This window comes from Drosophila hydei, unplaced genomic scaffold, assembly GCF_003285905.1.
Source record: "Drosophila hydei strain 15085-1641.00,03,60 unplaced genomic scaffold, DhydRS2 tig00000211-arrow-pilon, whole genome shotgun sequence".
NCBI classification, from domain to species: domain Eukaryota; kingdom Metazoa; phylum Arthropoda; class Insecta; order Diptera; family Drosophilidae; genus Drosophila; species Drosophila hydei.
This window is the reverse complement of record NW_022045685.1, coordinates 2,945,872-2,968,332: the sequence shown is the minus strand read 5'-3', so window position 1 is coordinate 2,968,332 and position 22,461 is coordinate 2,945,872. Positions and strand designations below refer to the sequence as shown.

Sequence of the window (22,461 nt, the reverse complement as noted above, 5' to 3'; positions counted from 1 at the left end):
TTTTTTTCGGTTTTTTTTTTTGGTTACCTTTGAACTTAGTTAACCTTCACGCGTACTAAAACATATACATATACATATATGTTTTGTTTTGTTTTTTCTTTCGGTTTTTAATATATATTATATGCAATAAGAAACTAACTTTAAATGTTTTACTTGCAGTTTTCGGTTCGCTATAATTTGTTGTTTTTCTTTCTTTCATTTTATCATTTTTTTCTCTTACTTTCATTTTCATTTCATATTTATTTGGTTGCTGTTTTTGTTTTGTTTTGTTTTTGTTTTTGTTTTTATTTTTGGTGCATTAATAACCTTTCTTTGTGGGTTTGCCTACAGCCGTCCAGTTAGAGCAGCTTACTCCAAACGCGCCTTGTAGGTGGTCTTCCAGATCTCGGCAAGTGTCACGGCGCTGTGGAAGCGGTGGAAAATGCAGAGGGGCAGTGTAATGCGCTGAATGATCGACCAGGGCACAAATCCGTAGAACTCCAACTGCACCTATATTTGGAGGGCAAAAGAATTCAATTAGTCGGGCAAATAAGCACAGCTGCCCACAATAACAACATGCAGCTATAGACTAACATAGCAACAAGAAAATTAATAATAATAATAATAAGTAAAGAGCAGAGCGAGATTAGCTCACTGCAAAGCAAAGCCAAGCGATCATTTCTAATTGGCTGCCATGACATGTGCAACTGGAAATAATCCAAGAAACTTTGATTGAAGATCAAAGATAACAGTAAGAAGCCAAGGAAGCCAAAGCTCAGCTGGATCTAAAGACAAATGGATTAATGGAATCCATCCAAAATACTTTGATTGAAGATCAGAAATGAAAAATAATAGTTCCAATAAGAGCCCAATGATCAGCTAGATCCAAAGACCAATAGGTCAATGGAGTCTAGACTTTTGTGTAGCAGGCTGGAGCTGCTGGCTGACTAAGCTCCACTCAAGGCTCAAAGAGGCTTAAAATGATAGCAAAAAAAATTTAAAAAAAATATTCTAACATGCAATACAATCAGAGCTGTTAAAATGAACACAATAATATATATATATTTAAATAATTTATACAACTAATTGGAACAGATCTGATTACAGCAAAGACGCGCTTTTTGTGTTTCTGTTGAGGCTAATAGCAAGAGAAATAGAAAATCTTGTGACGTGAACGTCTAAAGTTAACGGGCAGTTAATATTTTGCACATATTTTGACAACAGAAACAGAAGAAGACAACGTTTGCGACAACAACTACAGTATCGAATGACACATAACGAATAGAACGAGTAGAACGAACGAGAGCGTTAATCGTCTTACTTAACTCAGTCTCGCTTACGTACATATCTACTTACAGGATTGGCGAATACTTTTTGAGCTTCGAATGTGTAGATGGCAAACATGGCCACGTTGCAGATGAGCAAGAAGGTGACAATCTGACGGCCGGGCTTGCTGCGGTCATGTTCCGGCAAGTGGACGCGACGGCGCGACACATCGGCTATGAAGAGCAGCTGCAATATGACCTGGAAGACGGCAACGCCGCCTGTGGTCGTCACCAATAGGCTCGGCTCACTCTCCAGCACCTTGAGGCTGCCGGCAATGATGCTGAACACGGAATAGGTGAACAGGCCAAAGGCAGAGATGCGCAGCAAAATGTCATTCAGATTCGATTGTTCCTCGCAGCGGAACTTCAAGTTCTTCACCCTAAGGCAGAGAGAGAGAGAGAGAGAGAGAGAGGGAGAGAGAGAGAGAGAGGGAGTACGTATGTTATTTCAATTAACCCCGAGCTCGCTTCGGTTACGCACCTGATAAAGCCCACTATGATGGCCAGTATGGCAAAGGCCATTAGAATGCAGTGACTGGCATCGGCCAGGTATATGGCCAACAGCGAGAACTGCTGATGACGCACCAAGACGAAGAAGAGTATCAAGCAAATCAGCGCGCCCACCAACAGCAACAGACCAAAGAACAGACCCTTCGACGAGCCAACGCAGTCGACGCGTCCGGAACGTGCCTGCTGCGCCATGGCAACGGCTCGACGGGACAGCATCACCTCGAGCCGATGCTCGAGATCCTCATCGTTCAGCCTGCCCGGATAGCGACCGATGTGCTTCCACATGACATACAAAACGACAGCGCCGATCAGCGAGTACTCAATGATAAACGGATACAGATATGGCGCCGAGTCATAGACGATGGTACCCATAATGTCAATGCGTCCACAGGCGGTGGAGTTGAGTGTGCCAATGTTGGAAGACAGCGCAGCCGGGTATATATTGTCCAAGCTCTCCAGATTCTCGAAGGCGATCAAGCCGTTGGCCTCCTCGTGCGACAGATCCGAATACGTTTGGAAGCTGTTCTCCATGCCGGGGCCAAACAGATTGTTCATAATGTTCACGGCGCTCTCGGTGCTGCTGGCGGCCATGGTTGGGCTCGGCGCGGTGCTGGAGACCAGATTGTTGATGAACGAGGAGACGCCAGATGTGGCAGCGGGCAACGTTGTCGCGGACACATCGACGGGCGCGTGGCTAGAGGGGGCGACGCTGGAGAAGATGCGCTCCAGACTATTGAAAGGCGTTTCGCTGGTCGTGCTAAAGGCGTCGGCGGCTGTTGCAGCGCTGCCAAATGGTATGCCGGTGGTTGATGTGGTGGTGGTGGTGGAGGTGGTGGTGGTGCTGCTGGGGGTGCTTGTGCTGCTGCTGCCGACGGTGCTGGTGGCAGCTGTGGTGCTAGTGATAAACTTCTTCAGCTTGCGGGCCATAGTAGTGCTGTGCCATTGATAGCCGGGTGTGGTGAACGGTGCCCGGGTGGTTGTCGTTGTGGTGCTGCTGGTGGTGCTGCTAATGTCGCCGCCCATGCCCAGACTCTTCGAGATGCCGTCGACCGTGTTGCGCACCAGCTTGGACAGCACATTGTCGCTCTTGTAGACGTTCTTGGGCAGCACATCCTCACCGTCCAGCACCTCGAACTCGCTGTTGGGGCCCGTATGGGTGCGCAGGACGGTGCCAGCATGACGCAGCGCATGCTGCCTGATCGAATGGGCAATGGACGAGGCTTCCGGATCGGCTTCGCGCTTCTGATGATAGATGGTGATCTCCAGCAGCGACTCCTTCACCAGAGTGCGTATCCACACACAGATGTTGGTGGCCACCACGTGCATCAAGCCGAAGCGGGCGATCACCTTGAACCGGTGTATGTTGAGCTGCAAGCGATGCGCATTGAGAGACAACGATCAGGAAAATGTTAAGCGAGCCGCGTTCGGGACCAGGGACAGAGATAGACAGAGAGAGAAATAGACAGACAGAGAGAGAGAGAGAGAGAGAGAGAGAGAAAGAAAGAGAGAGAGCGAGTAATGCGCTGGCGCAGACTTGAGTACGGAAAGGAACCGGTTGCTAGCCGGTGCTACCCGGCGTTGTCTGTCAGTTGCGCTAGGGTTTCGCTAATTGCCCGACTGACTGAGTAGGTTCTTTAAAGTGAGCATGGATAACAGAAGTTGAGGCAAGTTAGGATTATTAGTTTGTGATTTTAGGAATGGGAATGCACAAAGCTGTAAAATTGGAAACATTTCTGAACTATAGACAGAAATTTCTATAACATCGGCTTTTCAGCTCGTACGTTGATCAGTCAGTCAGACAATGAGTTAATCAGTAGATCAGTCGATTGGGGGCGAAAAGGCGTATATATAATAAGATATATGTATGTGTGTGTATATATATATACAAGAACTTAAAGGAAAGTGCTGAAAAAGTAAAAGAAAAGCGAACTTCGAGGGAGAGACGAAGTTTTAATACTCTTGCATATGCAACAGATCGATATTTATCGATAACTTAATATAGACTACTATGCAATAGTATGTATCATCGCTAGGCATATGATCCACTAACATAATTCCCAACATAAGCATGTATATATTTGTTAAAGTAAGTTATATTAAGCTTAAACTACTTTTATATTTACTTGTCACACACGCACACACACGCACACACGCACGCACACACGCACACGTATATACATATAAATATATGAGAAGTGAGCGTAGGGCATAGAGAGAGTAGAGTAGAGTAGAGTAGAGTAGAGTAGAGTTAGAAAATGAGTTGTATATCGTACCTGAAATGGTGGCCTAGTCTGCGATCGCGAATGGGGCAGAGTTGTGGGGATTATGTACACAAAAATGGTTCATTAAAAAACTAAGTACTTTGCACAATTTCGAAATTTGTTTATAAAAATATAATGATGACAGTGGTGATGTTGATAATGATGATGATTATGATAATATGGCGTGAGTTAGGATTGAATGAATGCGTGTACGTGTTATCGTGGTGAATGTGATGCAGCTGTGAATCTGAGCTTCTAAACTCTTAACTTATCTGGCTAAAACACTGGATATGGCTTTGATCTAAATGAGCGATTCGACTGTGGGCCGAATGTGAGTGGAATACGATTTGTGAGTTGCAGTTAACACAGTTTGCTGTTGAATGAAGCAAAGCGAAAACAAATAAAGGAAAAATGACAGATGAATGATGTAGTACATAAGAACGAATGAATGCGATTGCGATTGCGATTGCGATTGCGAATGCGAATGAATACTTGAATCAAATATATAATTAACTAAATTCAACTCAACTAACTGCCAATTGTTACGCCAATTCAAACGAGCGTCACAGACGAAAAACATAGTGAAATAAGTGATAGATATAGAGTTAGACAGAGACAGCGAGAGAGTGACAGAGGAAGAGAGAGATAGATAGATAGATAGAGAGTGAGAGAGAGAGGGGTGGGTGGGAAAGATTGACCGAACCGAGCCTCGACTTTCGTTGTGATGTGATCGTGACCATGGCATTGGATATGACCAAAGACTGCCATCAGGATTATCGTCAGAGTTGAGCTCCAATGATATCCAGCTGCTGCTATCAGTAGCCGTCTCCAGGCCACGGCCAGCGAGTGTATCGTAAGCTTAACTTAAAACTAACCTCAATTGGACTGTTGATGGACTGGGACTTTCTTTATATAGATTTATATATATATATAATTCTGTGTGTACTCGTGTCTGTCGACAGTAGTAGTATTATTAGATAATAGTAGGTAGAGTATATATTGTATTTAGTAGTAGGTAGGTAGGTAGTTAGGTAGTTAGTTAGCTGTAGCTAAAAGCTAAACAGGTTTACAGTGTTTTCATTTATTTAGACAGTAAGTTTTGGGTTTTGGGCAGCTCGATTCTGCTCGAGTAGTGCGGAGTGTATTGACTTACCCGTGCATTCATGAATATAAAGTACATCTGCATAAAGGTGAAGATCATCTGGAGCAATGGATTGACGCCGATCAAAATATGATGGCAGGGCGAATCGAAGGGTATCTCGAAGAACGAACCAAATTCCAATCCAATATAGATCATGGCGCCCAGTCCAAAAGCTAAGACAAATCAATAGTAAACCGAAACCAAGATGGAAGAGCAGTGCATAGTTTATAGTACGATATATATATATAGATGAATATATGGAATATATTTTTAAAAAATCTGATGCTTTACCGATGGCACCAACGCGCAGAAAGAAACTTCCGTGCGTGAGATCGCTGTGCGTGGTCTTTCGCTTGCGTACGTTCTTCGGGGTGACGGCCACCTCGGCATCCACGGGTGCTTCCTGTGCGTACGAAACAAGAACACAATTTATTGCACATGGGGTCGCAGAATCATACATAGATACACACACACACACATGTAAATATATGGAGATGATAATGATGGCTACAAAATCGTATGTGCGCCTTAATTGATGTGGCCTTATCACTTGGCAAGCGTCGTCACATAATTAACGACGAGCCGTTAATGTGCCCCATTCAAAGGTGGCATGCACTCTAGTTATGTGGCATGTTCCATATGGGCCATTGGCCCTGGCATGAATCAGAGATCGCAGATATGAAGCGTAACTGAATTTGCCTTGATGCAATGCCTATGAGAACTGCAGAGAGAGGCGCTAGCAATTGAGACGCGCGCTTGTCTCTGTCGACCCATATGCTATATATATATGCCCGTTGTTAGCTGTAATTAACCCACCTGATATGCGGCGCCTTTGCCAGCCTTTCCAGAGTCCTTAGAGCCTTTCGCATCCTTCGAATCGGCCGGATCTGCATTCTTCGTTTTCTTCGACTTCTTTTCTTTGACTTGTGGTTTCGGTTTGCTGCCGCCATTGCCGCCATTACAGCACGAGCTCTCTGCAAGGATTCACGTATCAAGGATATAGGCCGCAAGGACACAACAGGCACACTTACCCTGCAGCAAAAAACAAAAGACATACAACAGGAAGAGTATGCTGGTGCCGTACAGGTATGTGAAGAACGTCTCGTAGTAGAGCACCGGCAGTCGGTGTGTGGTCACATCGCTGATCACGTACGCAATGCATACGACGATCAAGAGAATCGCGTATACCAAACTGGTCACAATGAAGAGCGATGTCCTGCCAAGCGGAATGCCAACAGAATGTAATATTAATTGAATGAGATATGCAAGGGCAGCACAATGAAACCATTTCCTACAAGTGTGTGCGATAAATATATGTGTGTGTGTGGGTGGGTGTGTTACACAATATGCTGTGTAGGTGACCCAGTCCTAAATCGAACATCCATGTGCTTATGTGTTAGTGTTTGCTGATGTATCAGTGGCAATTACCTAGTTTACAGTAAGTAGGCGCTATAATTGGTGTCATATACTGTGCTAGTGTGTGTGTGTGTGTGTGTGTGTGTGGCATGCATCTTAAGAGCAATGCTTGACTGCTCGAGTGCATTGCCCAGCCGCATGCACGCCTAATTAGCTATTGGCGGACAGCAACTGTTCCCAGGCCAACTGTTCTCAGGGCCGTCGATATTCGATGCCAATTAACGGCATTTTAACGAGCTCCTTCGGCGTGCACAGTGGTTACAACTAGTGAAAGACACCCACACTTACATAGGCTACAAACATTTCGCCTTAAAGCTCAACTAAATACATATTTTTTTTAATACTCGAGAGTGTTTTGTAGAGCTCGTAAGCTGAGCTGAGTGTGAATAGATTGCAAACGGGTTTCGTACCACGGTGCTGCGCTGTGTGTTGCATGTAACTCATTTGCACTCTTTGACCCAGTTAAAAAACATCAAACCCAGCAACCCACCCGCGCGCACCACTCCAAATTTCAGACTGCGCTGTGTAATCGTAATCCACAGCCTCATTTCCGCAAATAAAAATAATATATATCGTATATCCAATTAGAATCGTATAATGATGGCAGCTTGCCTTAAGTGCACACACATATATATATATATATATATATAGATATAGATATATATATGTGAACATATATCAGTTTAGTGTGTATCGCTCATATTGAATGGGGTGTTGTGGGGGGGGGCGGGGCGGTGTCGGTATGTGTGTGTTTGTATATTACCATAGTTCGATGGGTCCCGTTATCGGATTTGTTTCATATGTGCCCAGCACCGTTATTTTCGCTGGCATAAAACTGTGCTTATTTGGATTTGGCTTGAACGTGTAGCAAACCCTATAAGACGACAATTGGCAATTGGCAATTGGCAAATGTTGCAGAAATTATTCATTAAAATTGGCTACAAAACGGGATCTACGATATTCAGAGCGTGGAATTTTTTGTTGTGGATCGTTGTGGTTCAGGAGCGGGATTTGCAGTGCCTTTAAGCTTGCATTGTTAGTAACTAATCGTAAATACATATAGAAGCATTTGTAGTATATATACAGCTTGATGTGCTACAACATATATATATATATATATATACTGGATATTTTGGTTTTCTGGTGTGTGTATCTAGCTCTTCTACGTGAAACATAGATGTGTATGTGTGTGTGTGTGTGTGTGTGCTGGTGTGTGTCTACATAACAGAGGGCCTGGCACTTTCGGCGGCCTTGAGAACCTTACATCGCCCACCCACTACAGAGAGCTGCCCCTCGCCCCCACTGCTATTAAGCGCTCTCTTGCTAAGCCGCAGCTCTCTTTCGGCTTCGCTCTATCCCTCTCTCTCTCTCTCTCTGTCATTACTCTCTCTGTCTCTGTCTCTGCTTGTCACCCAGGCTGCGCACCTTTGCAACGGCTGCGGCATAACATTCTTCAACTCCATTTCCTTGTTGGCCGCATTGTTCTTCTCGGCGCTGTCGGTGCTGCCGGCGGTGTGGGAGCGTGAGACCGGCAGCGTGGCCATATTGTCGCCGCCCTCCACGTCGACGGTAGCGACCTTCACTTCACCGCCGCCCATAGTCTCCGTTTCCGTCTCGGTCTCCGTTGTGGCTGACTACTGATCCTGGTTGTACACTCAGTTGATATCGATGCCGATATCGAGGTTTCCGTTTCTTTTTATTCACTTGTTTATTTGGCCGCTTTGTGTCTTTCTTTATCACTTGGCACACTCCGCTGTTGTTTCGCTGTAGCGTGAAATATTAATGAAACAATTTGCAGATGCTGTTGCAGGCAAAGCACAAAAGTATGCAACACTTCTTTTGTTGTTTGTTTCGCGCTCTCTCGCTGTCTCTCTCTGCGCGCGTGTCTACGTGTGTGTGTGTGTGTTGTGCTGGTTGATATTTTGTGGAACGCATTTGAAATGCATTTGTCAAATGGGCAGCTGAGGCGTGGCCAAAAGTGCGCGAGCCTTGCTCAAAAACTTAAGCCGCACTTGGAGCATTACTGCGGCTCTTGTTGCTGCTGTTGTTGTTGTTGCAGCTGTTGGTGCTTTGGAATGCGTCCCGGAGCGACCTAGTGACCTCTCTTCTACGCAGCCAACGCTAGTAAACAACTCAGCCAGCGAATTCAACCCTCGCTGTGGCATGCCGCTGCGAGAGGGGAAACTAAATGCGTGAGATTAACTTAGACTCAATTGGAGCTGCTGCTCTGTGTGTCTGTGTGTATGTGTGTGTGTATGCGTTGCACAGCTAGGTATATACACACGCATATAGAGAGGTATGTATTGCATACAGTTAACTTTTTGCTCGAGCTGAAGCTGTGGCTGGAGCTCGCATAACTTGAAGAGTAAATTTGCGCACTCGCTCTCACAGCCAGCGCTGTTTATGCTGTGTGTCTGTGTGTGTGTGTGTGTGCGTGTGTACATGTGTGTTGTGTATATAGCTGCCCGGTGCTATCGAAACCAGGAGAGACTTTCAACAGCAAAATCTTTAGCGCGCCCAAGACAGCACAGCAAATTGTTTCAAGAGCTTTTCGCGTTTGTTGCAAAATCACAAAAAATAATTTCATTCGCTCAATTCGTATTAACTTCGTTTGAGCTGTTCTCTGTTAGCTGTTTCATCTGACTGTTAATTTAGCATTTCGCTCTAACAAGCAACACTTTAACTTTAACAACTCTTTTTTGTTCTTTTGTCTCGGCACTTTTGGTACAACAATTTTTAACACAGCTCATTAAAAAAAAAAAAAATAACAGATGTAACAAACTGAAGTTAACGTTATGTATATAACAAATATGTATTGGCAGACTAGATTGTGAATCTGTGACTTTTACACTTTGGACTGTGTGTCCTGTGTCTGGTACCTTGCGAACGCTGAACACAACACGTCCAGGACCCTTTACTATCCAACTACAACTGAAAAGGCTCGTCTCGGCCTAAGTTCCTGTGTTTTCTGTGTCTGTGCCTCTGCAGCAGCCGCCCCTGTGCGCCGAATCTGTGTTGCCCGCTCGTACCTCGGTGTACTCACTATCTCCATCTCTGTCTGCCGCTGGCCATCCCGTTCGCGCCGCCTGGCTGCAGCGCTGCGTGCTCTCTTGCTCTCGCTCTTTGTAGGATGCAGGGCCAGCATGAATGCTGTGGAAGCCTTTCGCGGCATGTTGGGGAAACGTCAAGTCGAATGCCAAAAAGTAGGACACATTGGGTGTGTGTGTGTGTGTGTGTGTGTGTGTGAGTGTGTGCGAGTTTTGTACTCTTTTTTGTATGGCTTTTGCCGTTTACCTCTTGCCTTTTAGCATCCCTCTACGTCTCTCTCTCTGTCTCTGTCTCTTTCTCGCTCTCCCTCTCTCGCTCTCTACCTCTGTCCCGCTTTCTCTCAGTCGGGCTGGCCATTCATAGTGCGCTTTATTTGCATTTCAATTTCTTTCTTTTTTCGCTTATTATTTCCCTTCTTTTCATTATTCTTGTTTTCTGATTGGAATGTTAATGACTTGTTTGGCTCCGATTTCTTAGAGCCTCGGAGCCCACTTGCCCAGCTTGTTGCCATAGCTCAAAATCGTTTTAGTTGCGTTTACATTTCGGATTTGCTGCTTGGACGCTGGGTGGATGTTGGGTGTTGGGTGTTGGGTGCAGGATGGCTCTTGACTGTTGTCGGTGCTCGCTGCCCGCCTGAGTGGTTCAGTGGCTTATCGCTCGGGCCTCCTTGCACGCTTTTTGCCATTTGCTTGTTCATGGAAATTATGAATTGACGACTTACGGCAACGGCTTTAGATGCACAGCCTCTCAGTCCAATTGTACTTTGATCTGATCTTCTCCCATCTTAGCTATACAAATTGACTTTGGTATCTAAAACTCAGTCTTCATTTAGCTGCTCTGCACTAGAAAGCAGGTCACTCGTGTTGGGCATGCAAAAACATATTTAATTTATTTTACCATGTTGCAAGGAGCATGCCAAGCGTAACGAGGGTGAGTTACCCCCACCCGCCCCCCTCTCCAAGCCACTGGGCTGACTATGCAATTCCAAAGTGCAGTCCCCAGCAGAGGCGAATCAGAGAATCAAAGGGAACAGGGAATAGCAAAAGGCGGGCTGTCAGTTAACTAAAAGCAACAGCCCAAAACTCAATTACGAACGTTGGCCGCGGGCTTGGCCGTCTGTGCCTATGTCTGCTCTGTGTGTGTGTGTGTGTATGTGTGTGTGTGTGTGTGTATGTGTGTGTGTGTGTGTGTATGTGTGTGTGTGGTGTTTGTGTGCCTTAAAAGTAAGCACAGTGGTTGAGCTAACTTAAAACTTAGGCAAAATATCAATGAATGAAATGAACAAAACTTGAAGACTAAATGATATTTACTTCATAGAGGTGGGACGAGTAAGTCACAGAAACTAGTTAAGGCAGATTGAAAACAGCACAAGAGCTTAAATATTATATAGAGTGGTGATAAATCTAGTGTATGTCACTGACTAAGGAGTTTTAATTGAGTTTCTTTATATAAATTTATATATATATATGTAAATTTCTTAAGGCACTTCAATCTTATTGATGATCAGCAACAAACTGATTCCAGATCTCTTGGTTGATGGCTTGCCAACAACAGTCAAGCATCGGATTTGCTCCACTGTGCGGGGCTTACGGTATACGCAGCAGCGACGTCGTCGTCTATACGACTGCATGCAGTTCCTTTCGCTGTTCGACGACGAAGCAGCGAATATCGTAAATATTGGTCGGGCTGTCGCTTCGTGTTCGTATTTGGCAATTCGTGTGTGTTTTGCGTAGTTTTGTTTTGTGCACTTTTCACAACAAGCAACATCGCATTCTGTTTTGCTTGGCGGTTCGCAGTGGCGCGAGCCGGCAGCCAGGTCCTGCTGCTCGTGGGGTGTGCCCAAGCGATAAGCCGAGTCCGCTTACTGCAGGGCATGTCGCTCGCCAAGGGGTTGCATTTGGCCGAAAGGCAGGAAAGGATTTGCGTCGCGTCGCGAACAACTGCGTCGCAGCGCACTGAATGGCACAAGCTGGGAGCTGGGAGCTGTTAGCTATCAGAAGAAGGAGGGCGACGGACATCTCAACAACCACACATAGTCCAGCCTTAGGCTTAAGCCGATAAAAATGGAGCACGGCTGCCTAATCCTACAGCACAACAAGAGGTTAAATGCTAATCTATAGGGCGGGCATGACGAGCGCTGGATCACTCAAGTTGTTCGAGTCCTTAGGGTCAATGCCTACGAGCTCTCAATGTCACACAACACTAGAGCGCCAAACACTTATAACATACTCATAAATCGTCTATTGTGGATCTGAAGCTATATAATTATATTATATGAGGTCAAGATTTACATTTGAAGATGTGAAGCATTCCTAGAGTTTCCTAGATGGGACGCTACGACCATGTCAATATTGTTAATTAATATTATGTTTCAATTAATTATCAGAGAACATTTCGACCTATGCGTAGCTATCTTTTATAGCTAATCTAAACGCATTCCTAATATCCTTGAGCATAACCCTTTTTTATCAAGGCATCACATCAAGCGTGAACAAATTGTGTCAGAATTCCGGGTGTGGTCTAGTTACGCGTAGTACGCGTAGAGCTAAAAATTGACTCCATTTTCATGTTTCTTTTTTTAGCTCATTCTCATAAAAGGCCGCCGATGACAATGAGCATATGTTGTGTCAGCAGCAGAAGCCACGAGCTGGGGTGGCTTCTGAGGGCTGTTCGCCGATGTTATTTATAGCTTCTGGGTTTTGCTACCCCATTGACTAGGCGTCTAGGCTGGAAAGCTATCAGCGCCCATCAGGAGTACTATTTAAAAAAGGCAAAAGGGACCAACAGGTGAGTTGCTTAATGGCAAAAGCCTTGCCTAATTGAAGGTGGAATCGTTAACCTTGTGCGCATTTATCTAATCATGCATCGCATTTGCCTAGGGGCTGAGCAGCTAGAAATAGTCCAGCGACTAATGGAGAATTGGGACAAGGCTGGAGCACAAAATCATGATGAATAAATTGATACCAATATTAGAGGTGTGCTAAAATCGTTATCGATTATGGTTAATCAATGAAGTTGCTCAGAGAATAAACTAAAAGAAGCTGTAAAAGAAGTATAGCAGGGCTTAACTGTTTACATAATTCTCGACAGCAGACCAATAATTGAAGACAACTTTGCTATCGATACAAATCGATTAATGTCAATCGATAGTGTACAAATTTGTTGAGGGAACCAAAATAATAGCTGCCAAGTCTGTAGTTGCACAACATGTTAGTCACTGAATGATTGCAGAAGATCTTTGTTATCGATAAAAATCGATTATTGATCATCGTTACTTCCTGAGGCGAGGAAACTAAGCTGTCAGCTGCAAAGCAAGCCATTGTATAACAGTTGAATCATTGAATGAATGGAATAGAACTTGGCTATCGATAAAAATCGATTAATGTCAATCGATAATATTCAAATATCAGCTGACCAAACCAAATAATGGGTGTAAAGCCTGTAGTCACATAACAGGCTAATCATTGCATGAATGGAGAAGATCTTTGCTATCGATAAAAATCGATTAGTGTCCATTGATACTTGTTCAGTCGAGGAAGCTAAAATGCTGCATAGCTGCATAGCTAACAATCAATTTCCCACTCGATCAATGCTAATTGATAGTGTCAGAGCTGAAGCAGCAGCTGGTGGTCAAGGGAGCTGAATAACCATTTTATAGCCTCGTTTATCAACTACAAGTTTTGTTCAACAACTTGTCTCAGCTGCTGTTGTACTTGATGAAGTTAACACTCAAAATGCCCCGCCTAAGTATCGATAGTTTTAAGCGACATGCCCCAAGCAGATGCCGTACAATGACACCCAACATGAAGGCATTCTGCATGCCACCAAAGGGGTGGGGCGGAGAGGCGTGGCCAAGTCAGCAGTGGAGCAGTGGAGCACAGATCTTGGCATGCTTCGCCGACAGCTTAGGCCCGAGCACAGTTGGCACAGATTCCTCGGGGCTTGGCGGGTTGCCTGCTCTGGCAGTTGTCAAGTTGCGTAATTTGTTTGCAACTTCTTCAACTTACATGCAGCCCGGCATTGTGTTAACAATTCTATACGTATTTCTGTCATCCAAAACGCCGACTTTTTGTCTTTTCGAGCGGCGAGACGAAGTTTGACAGAGAGCGAATTCATGCTGCTCAACAATGCCGACATAATCGGAAATGTAAGGCAATGCGCCTGTTGTGTGGCATTAGTTCATTGACATTATAATCGGTCGGATTGTCAGCGAACAGGCAGATGACAATTCAGCCAACCATGATATTTGACAGCTCGCAACATTTGCTAATGCGGCTGAGAGGTTGAGCATATATATAAAAGTGTATATATAGATTATACTTTAGGAATCTATCTCTAGTGATTAGCTGGTTTCCAATGTTAGTTCAAGTGCTTTCTATGGGTAACACAATGCAACAATAGATCTATGCATAGCTAAGTGTGTGGGTAAAAACAAAATAAAATACTTGGCTAGAAGATTGAGTTGGAGTTAGGATTTTAGAGCTTGATAGAAACTAAAAGTAGTTAGGTAGTTTTAATTAAAAATATATCTTATGGAAATTTATGATTTGTTTTGCTTAATTTTGTATACCAAATCTGACCTTTTCTGTGGTTTCGTCAGAACCTGGGGATGATTGCCGCTGCAAAGGATTCTTGCGCATTAGTTAAATGATTGATTGATTGAGGACTACGAGTACTTAAGAAGGTACAAGACAATAGGGTCTACACTGCCTCTCAATGAATGAATGAACGAATGAGATGAGCGAGCCTCAAGTGACAATTGGAAATCAAATGAAAAAACAAATATGAGCAGAGATACATATTAGATGAGTAGCGTTATGAATGATGAATGTAAACAGAGTGTGTTATATGTTATCGGTTAAATAATATGAAACACATTTAGCACAGAGTGGGGCAGCAATAGGAGCTCGGATATTGCACAAGTCTATATGTTTATATATATCTATGTTTAGATCGAGTGTCTGAGTGGAACACACTTACTTGGCGTTTTTTGGTCGTCGGGCATCGATCGGAAAGTCGTCATCGAAATCCAAATTGAAATCCTCTCCCAAATCGTGGGGCACTAGCGGAGTCCGCTGGTGGGCGGGGCTCGTGTGATATCCATCGCCTTGTAGCTGTATTTTTGAATAAGTTTTTGTTGTTTTTTTTTTTTGTGTTGCAAAACGAATATTGAGATTAGACTTTTCCATTTCGAAGTTAAGTGTCAAAAAAAAGCCACAACAATAAATTGGAATTTGTACAGCGAAACAGTTAAGCACAGATATGATGTCAGCATAGATTGCCTCACTCACAATGGCGCATCCATCTCTCATTGTGAATGACGCGCTCAGACTGCTTAGATAATTAGCTATTTATAATTGGAGTGCATGCATTTCCATGTCAATTAGGAAAGGAAAAGCAATTTCAAGAGAATTCCAATTTATTGCCAGAGAAATTAAAATCGATTTTAATAATGTACATAAATATATATATATATATGTACATATGTATTATATATATATATATATATTTATTTGTTTGTTTAATATTTGAAAACTTAAAGTAAAGGGCGAATCGTTCCGTTACTCGTGCAAGGATTTGGTTAAATTTGATATAAGTTTTGATTTGCATTTTTTTTATCGCTTTTAACTTGTCACACTTTGGAGTTGTCAATAAATCAATCAATCGGTCAATCAATCAATCAATGGGCATTTTATTTCACATGGTAAACTGAACTTTTCTATAATTGGAAAGCTCAAACAAAAACGGATTAATGTAAACATTTCATATACATATAACTAAAAGGCAATTTACAATAGATATTCATATCTATATATATATCAAATATATATGCTTATATATATATCTGTGTATATATATATATATGTAGTTGCAAGTGTGTTATGTTGTTTAAATTCATATGCAATATTTACAAGCAAGTCACTTAGATGAACTTCTGCTGAGTAATTGTACAGTTCGTTGAATGAAATTTACTGTGTAATTAAGAGTGTGAGTGTGAGTGTGAGTGTGAGTAGGTGTGTGAGTGTTATATATATTGCATATGATTTGAATCCTTGAAACGAGTACATCCAACAGCCCCTACCTTGACCACAGTGCCGACCTGATTCGACTCGGTTGCGGATTGGCGGTTGTCCAGCAAGTTGGCTCGCTCCATGTTCTCCAGTTGCAGTGTTTCCCTTGGCTGATCCAATAGACGTTCTCGCATCTCATGTAGATAGGGACAGCGCTGCATTCCTCTCTGCTCTCCTCGCCTCACGATCAATCGATGTCCGTCTTCTCTTCGAATAGTCAAAGTTATAACTACTTCTATCTAGTTTGTTCCGCGTGTAGCCCTAAGTAACTATGATGTAAATATGTATTTGCTGCGAGACTTTCGCAGTTACGTCGATTGATAAGATTGATATAAAGTTCGTTAGGAGGTAAGTATTAAAGGTTCAGAAAAATCAGTCATTCGGTTTGCAGCAGTTTAATTTTAAGACTTTTTGTTAGCAAATTGGTCGTTCTGGAACGAGAAACAATATTAAAAATTATTATAAACAATGAAAGCGTACTCGATTTTACTATTTTTTCACATTTCTTAGCTCTAGTTGGGAGTGATCGACTAGAGGATAGGAAATAAGCTTTGTTTGCCGAACATTTTTATATCGATTTGGTCTATGAAGCACTCATTATACTCCGCCCATTCACTTGAAATGCGACCAGGGTATAATAGTGTCTGCCCTTGAAATGATAACTAGATCGAACAAGTGGAAATTCCATTAGCCAAAAGCACGCACGATCTAGTGACCATCTGGGCCAGCAAGCATGGTCGGGGCGTTGAGGCTGGGCTATGGCAAGATATCTGCCAGCAACATAAATCGAATAAAAATCAAGTTGCCTTTCAGCGTTCTTGACAGATTGATGAGGGTCAGACGCCCTGTAGACGAGGCGAGCTTGCGCCAGCCAAATATGAAAATCATATAATATATATAATTACATACATATGTGTATGCTGCATCATTTGTTATAGTTAATCAGCTGCCACACTCTGCGGCTGGGTGCTGGCTGCTGGCTGCTGGCCAAAAATAAAGGCAGCACGCCCACGATCCCATTCGGCCGGTTGGAGCCGCGTGTGGCATATCTGCTGTGCAAGTGCATCCAGCTAACGCCTAGCTGCACATATTTTAATCGAGTAGCTCGTACATTGAATTGGCTTTTGAGGCGAGGTCGTGTGCCATTTCAGCTTTTTTGGCCAGCTGCGTTGAGCATACGAAACGCACCCAGCAGAAAATTGCCAGCGTAACGCTTGGAGAATGCATACGAAAACAAACAGTGCTAAGCGAAAACAAAACGTTGCGCCAAGCATAAGAAAATCAAGATAAGGCATTCACACAGCTTTTCCTAGCGTCAAGTATCACAAAGTATCTCGAAATGGCAGCTTCATTCTCTAACTTCGCACTTGTTCCATAATCTTCGCTTCGAGTGGAATTATGTCTCAAGTATATTGAGGATTCCGACAGCAATGAGTACGAGATACAAATGTATCTGATGCATTGATGTTTATAACATACACAATATAAACAATATAATCTATCTTAGATGTATTCTTATTTTGGATGCAAATGCATCGAAGTTACGTATCAAATATATCATCATGAATATATATACATTTATGTATAAATATTTCTGTATTTGATATGAAACTGTCTCTTAGATACGTTTTAGATACATCTTATATTTAAGATACATCGACTATTGTGACTGAAACCCATTTGTAACTTTTATCTAAGAAACTTTCAGTCTTTTGCATGAGATAATTTGTATCTAAAATACATTCTTTATTATGTGTGATATACATTTATATCTGATATCTACCTAAGACACTTCTATCTAAGATGCACCTAGTATTATGCATTAGATACATCTGTATCTGATATCCAAGATACATCGAGAATTATGCATGAGATATATATATCTGATATCTTAAGTGCTTTTAGTCTTATGCATGAGATACATTTGTATCTGATATCCAAGATACTTCCAGGCATATGCATGAGATACATTTGTATCTGATATCTACAATGCTTCTAGTCTTATGCATGAGATACATTTGTATCTGATATCTAAGATTATCTATTACACAAGAGTGTATACATTCACACTACGCACCAGATACATTTGTATCTTAGTATATAAATGCGTATCTTGTGCTTTGATTGAGTATCTTTTACAATATACAACAAAATTTGTATAGCCTACAGATACTTTAAATCAATTTATGTATAAAAATCTATTAAAAAGTATTTAAATCGAATTAAATATAAGATTTACTAGAATTTGTATTAAACAACAATTTCAGCTTAGAACAAATTCTGAATGTTGAGTGGGTTGTAGCTAAGCGCAGCGCAGTTGTCGGCTTGCTAGGTACAGCGGAGCTGTCGACTATCTCTATGTGTGCCCTGGCCCTTAGGCATTCAGAATGTGCGCTGACCATTAACGCGATGGCCTGCATGCAACCTAAACCGCAAAAATGCAGCGACGCGGCAAACATAAAACGTCGCTTCCACGATGTTGGCCCAATCGCTTTTAGCTGCAGTTCCATGGCCATTTCCAAGTGAGGCCTAATGCAGTTTCTAGATGTTGTTTTTGTCGCTGTTGGCCCCTCCCCAGCTGGCCCCCTTTTTAGAGAATTGTCGCCCCGCCGCGTTGGCTGTTTCAGCATGAACACCAACACAGTCGCCCAAGTACGAAAGCTTGCTTAATGCCATTAACATTTGATGGCTAACGACTGTGGCAACAGCCACTGCCCAGTTATGGTCAAACTATATAGAGAATCGGAATCGAGTCGGACTGCCAAGTAGCGTTCGCTTGTTAATTTTCGTTTGCATTGATGTGGGCAAGATTAGCGCCTCCAAATGCTTGCTGGTTGCCACATGTGGCAGCATTATAAAACGCTTTCGATTAGGCCCAAACAAAAGAGCGGCCCCCTTGGGCTCCAATGCACATCTTGTGGCCGGGCTCGATCAACGCCGCGTGCTTTTATTATTGTTGTAATTGTTGTTATTTGTTGTTGTTGTAGGACAGTCGCACAAAAGTGTCCGATGACAGATTAGAAACAAGCGACAGACAGACACAAACCGCACCCACATGCATCGCAGACTTGCGGATCGGAGCATTTAAAAAAAGATACATTTTTTATTTTTCATTTTTTTTTTGTTTGTTTTTTATTTTTCTTCGTTTTGTTTTGCTTTGCAGATGCAGATCTATGCGAGCATTGGAGAGACGGCGCCCACATTGGGAACCGGAAATGCAATTGTATAAAATAGCTGCCAACGAATACCAAATTGGAACTCAGAATGGAAATGGGAATGGGAATGAGACTGGGAATGGAAATGGAAATGAGACTGAGTGCAACTATGCAGCAGATGGACACATTTTGCAGCTTAAATGCAAGACGGAAACACCCTGTACAATAAATCTAGCAGAGCTGACAGCTGAGAATGCTAGACTTCAAGATACTCGCTCTCCCTCTCTTAAATACCCTGTAAAAAACTTGACTCTTCTTTTCTAGTCGTAAAGCGATCATGAGCTTAGCTCTTAATGCTCTTTCGCACCCTATAGAGCGTAGAGCTTAGTGCTTGGCATGCATATACACCATGCACACTTGCCCAGCAACAGGGTATTCACAGCAAAGCAAAGCATGGGAAAATAGGGTGACCTTATAAGCCGAAACAAAAACAAAAACAAAAACAAAACAAAACATCAACAATTTTTCAAGCATTTCTGTGAGTGATCCACAGCTGACGTCTGTCGTTGGGTGGGGTCGGTGGTTCTAGGTGGTTTAGTTGTGAGATTTGGTTTGGTTTTTTGTGCTTTTTTTCCTGGCGCGTTTCTTTGGTCAGCCTCGCCGCACAGAGGGTTGCAGCCACCCCCTTTTTGGTCTGTTCCACATGCACTCTGTGGGCGAGGTCGCCGTCTCATTAGTCCAATACACTCGCCCACTGAATATGCAGATATGCCCTATCCCCTATCACTGCACGGCTCAGCGAAAGTAAGCGCGAGTATATTGGTCATCAGCAATACCCGTCTAGTTAGGTGACTGCTACTAAGCGTGATCCACTGTCAAGTTTCAGCTCTCAGCTCTCAGCTCTCTCCTCAGCCAACTCTTTGAATCAGGCATAAGCTGTAGCTGCAGGGTATTAGGCAGTCAGCTATGCTCCACTATCTAATAGTCCTAGCGCTCCATGCTTAATGCAGAGCAACCACCCACAAGGGGTCAGTGCAAAACACACCACCATTAGCGAGCTATGGCTCTTTCAACCCTCGCATGTTAACAATGCATTTTGTGAAACGCTCAAAATATTCCAAAAATAAATGTTTTCGAAATGTCATAAATCGGGAATTTGTGGAATGAAGCAGAAAGGCGCAGAAATGTATAACACAAATCGACGATAGCTAAATCGCAATGTGTTTGCTAAGCGGTTTTATTGATATAGTTGGGTACGTAATGCTAAGAGTATAAAACTTTGTGGATCTCAGTGCACTGCAGCGATCGAGTGACGTGATCTAGTATTGCTTAGGCTTTACTTTCCCTTGGGGAACATTTTACTACACTCAAAAGCAACAGCTATAAGGCGAAACTGCTTTGTGCCTACTGAAGAAACCCAAAAACTGCTAACGTTTTACAACACTGAACGCTCATTAGCGAGTCGTAAGACACGGATCATTGTGACCCAGTTCTGTGTCTGCAGCTGTGTGTGGCCCATTAACTTTTATCCGTGTTACCAACACGTTGTCAGCGCTGCGGTTAACGATTCCATTTTCATCATTCCATCTTGCAATTGACTCGTAACATTCGCCAGCGCGATATGTGTCTTTTGTCTCTATAGTTTTCGCTGTGGCACTTGTATGGGTTTCGGAGGTGGCTAAGCGAAAGACACACACACACACGCACACACACACGCACACACACACGCACACACACACGTACCAAGTGGACATTCCAATGTCTTTCTAATGGAAGACCAAGAAATGTGAAAACAAATACGTGTCTATATGTACGATAGTTATACGTACATATACACATATATATATAAATATATATATATATATGTGTGTGTGTATATATGTATCTGAACACGTTTTGTGTGCTCTGAAGGTAACACGAGAAGGTGACCACAGTTTTGATTGCTTTTTTTTTGGAGATTATTGCCATTGTCTTTTGAGTAGGGATTAAGGATTATTTCTTTATCGATAAGTTGTTATCGATTAATACAAGTTAAGCACATTTATTGTTAATTTCTACCAAGCAACTGCTTGACTATAATATATATATAATTTTTGAGCTCCTATCCAGAGCTTTTAATTCCTGTTATCGTTATCGATATCGATATAAAAGTACGTTCGAGCAAGCCAAAAGCCGTCTGCCCATCCCAGCTCTGCATCTCTGATCATCATACTGACTTATCGGTACATTGGCTAATTAAACTTATCGATTAGAATAAATCATGCTGAAGGACTTACTTTTTGGGCTTCCTCTTGGTCACAGGCCTGCCTCTAGCACTGCTCGGTCTGCATCCACTTTATCATGGATTGGCAGTTGCGTATTTGTGTTATATTTTGTTTTGTTACGCGTTTCGCATGTCGCTGTCACGACTTCGTCCTGCTGGCGTTGTGGGGGCAGACGGGCACGTTGCAGGGGCTGATTGGCACGAGGCGGACGTGTGCGTGGGCGTTTGATTGTTGCGCGCGCGTTTGTCGCTGCTGTTGTTGTTGCTCTGTCTGTTGCTCTGTTCGACTGGCTTAGGCAAAAATTTGTTGCGATTGCCGGAAACGGAAGGAGTGCACGCGAGCACACACACACACAGACACACAGTGAGACAGAAACACAAACACTAAAGGGACGACGTGCAAACAAGCTGTTGTTGCCTTTCACTTGTATTTTGTTAATTTTGGTTTTGTTTTTATTTACTTAGATTATTGTAACAATTCTTATTGTTGCCGTTGGTATGAAAGCTAACAACTCTTACAAAAAATAGTTTAGTTTAGCACTGCTTGGAAAAAAAATGAGCACAATTAAAACGACAAAAAAAAATACGATGATTGCCAGCTGCGTCTGTGCAACAACAAATTGCAACAACAACAGCAGTGACAATAATGTCTACAGCGACAACAATAGCAACAATTAGTACAGGTATTCAAAGTGTGTGACTAGTCAAGCGAATTAAACTAAGACTTGGCTCGATTCTAAAACAGTTTCCGATTGCGTTTGAATTTGTTGCTGTTGTTGTTGTTGTGGTTGTTGCTGTTGTTGTTGGTGTATTTGTTGCTTGCGTTGGTTTGTTGCTTGCAGGCAGCGTATTGACTCTTCCATCACTCGTAACAGTTCGTTTATGACTGAGTTCGAACGCAACTAACAACTCAAAACGTAGAACGCACACGAGACCAAACAACGAAAAAGTGCTCTGCTTGCGTCGGCGTCGGCGTCGCGTTGAGGCAGCGTTCACACGGTTCGTCCAATATGCGTCGCAGCGGCAGCCACGTCGCTGTCGGCGTTTACATTGCGACGTGACGCTTTTTATGTATATCGTAAGCATTTACGATATTCGCATTCACTGCTACTGCCGCTGCTGCTGCTGCTCGCGGTTGCCTTTTTCGTAGTCACGCTGTCTCTGCTGCACACGACATTCGCTACGCTACGAAGCCACAGACAAAATGGAATGAATATAAAAACAAGATGATGATTGACTGAACTGAACACTGGCGACTGTCTGGAACAGTAGCACGTGAGGCTTAGGCAACC

The 22,461-nt window shown here is 43.0% G+C and overlaps 1 protein-coding gene across 12 annotated transcripts; it reads right to left on the bottom strand.

The window, feature by feature from the left end:
* Window positions 1-234: 234 nt before the first annotated feature.
* Window positions 235-21,675, bottom strand: LOC111598402 (proton channel OtopLc). 12 transcript variants are annotated; one of them, XM_023313626.2, is made up of 12 exons: window positions 21,183-21,675; window positions 15,763-16,182; window positions 14,661-14,794; window positions 14,261-14,299; window positions 7,396-7,506; window positions 6,248-6,432; window positions 6,033-6,190; window positions 5,508-5,619; window positions 5,229-5,389; window positions 1,786-3,182; window positions 1,324-1,684; window positions 235-489 (listed from the first exon to the last, which is right to left on the bottom strand). In XM_023313626.2, exons 2-12 carry the CDS (start codon window positions 15,910-15,912, stop codon window positions 349-351), a joined length of 2,949 nt encoding a protein of 982 aa, XP_023169394.1. In that variant the 5' UTR covers window positions 15,913-16,182; window positions 21,183-21,675; the 3' UTR covers window positions 235-348. The 12 variants fall into 12 exon arrangements, with proteins under 12 accessions (XP_023169394.1, XP_023169395.1, XP_023169396.1 ...); XM_023313627.2 differs by having other exon boundaries at window positions 1,336-1,684; XM_023313628.2 differs by having other exon boundaries at window positions 15,781-16,182.
* Window positions 21,676-22,461: the final 786 nt, after the last annotated feature.

Bases quoted from the DNA above. Each gene is read 5' to 3' on its own strand.
- LOC111598402 (XM_023313626.2), bottom strand. From the start codon at position 15,912: ATGCAGCGCTGTCCCTATCTACATGAGATGCGAGAACGTCTATTGGAT. The intron at 7,507-14,260 runs GTCAGATTTGGT...GTCGTCTTATAG, and splicing joins CTGACGAAACCACAGAAAAG to GGTTTGCTACACGTTCAAGC. The intron at 6,433-7,395 runs GTAATATACAAA...TCCGCTTGGCAG, and splicing joins ACGGGACCCATCGAACTATG to GACATCGCTCTTCATTGTGA.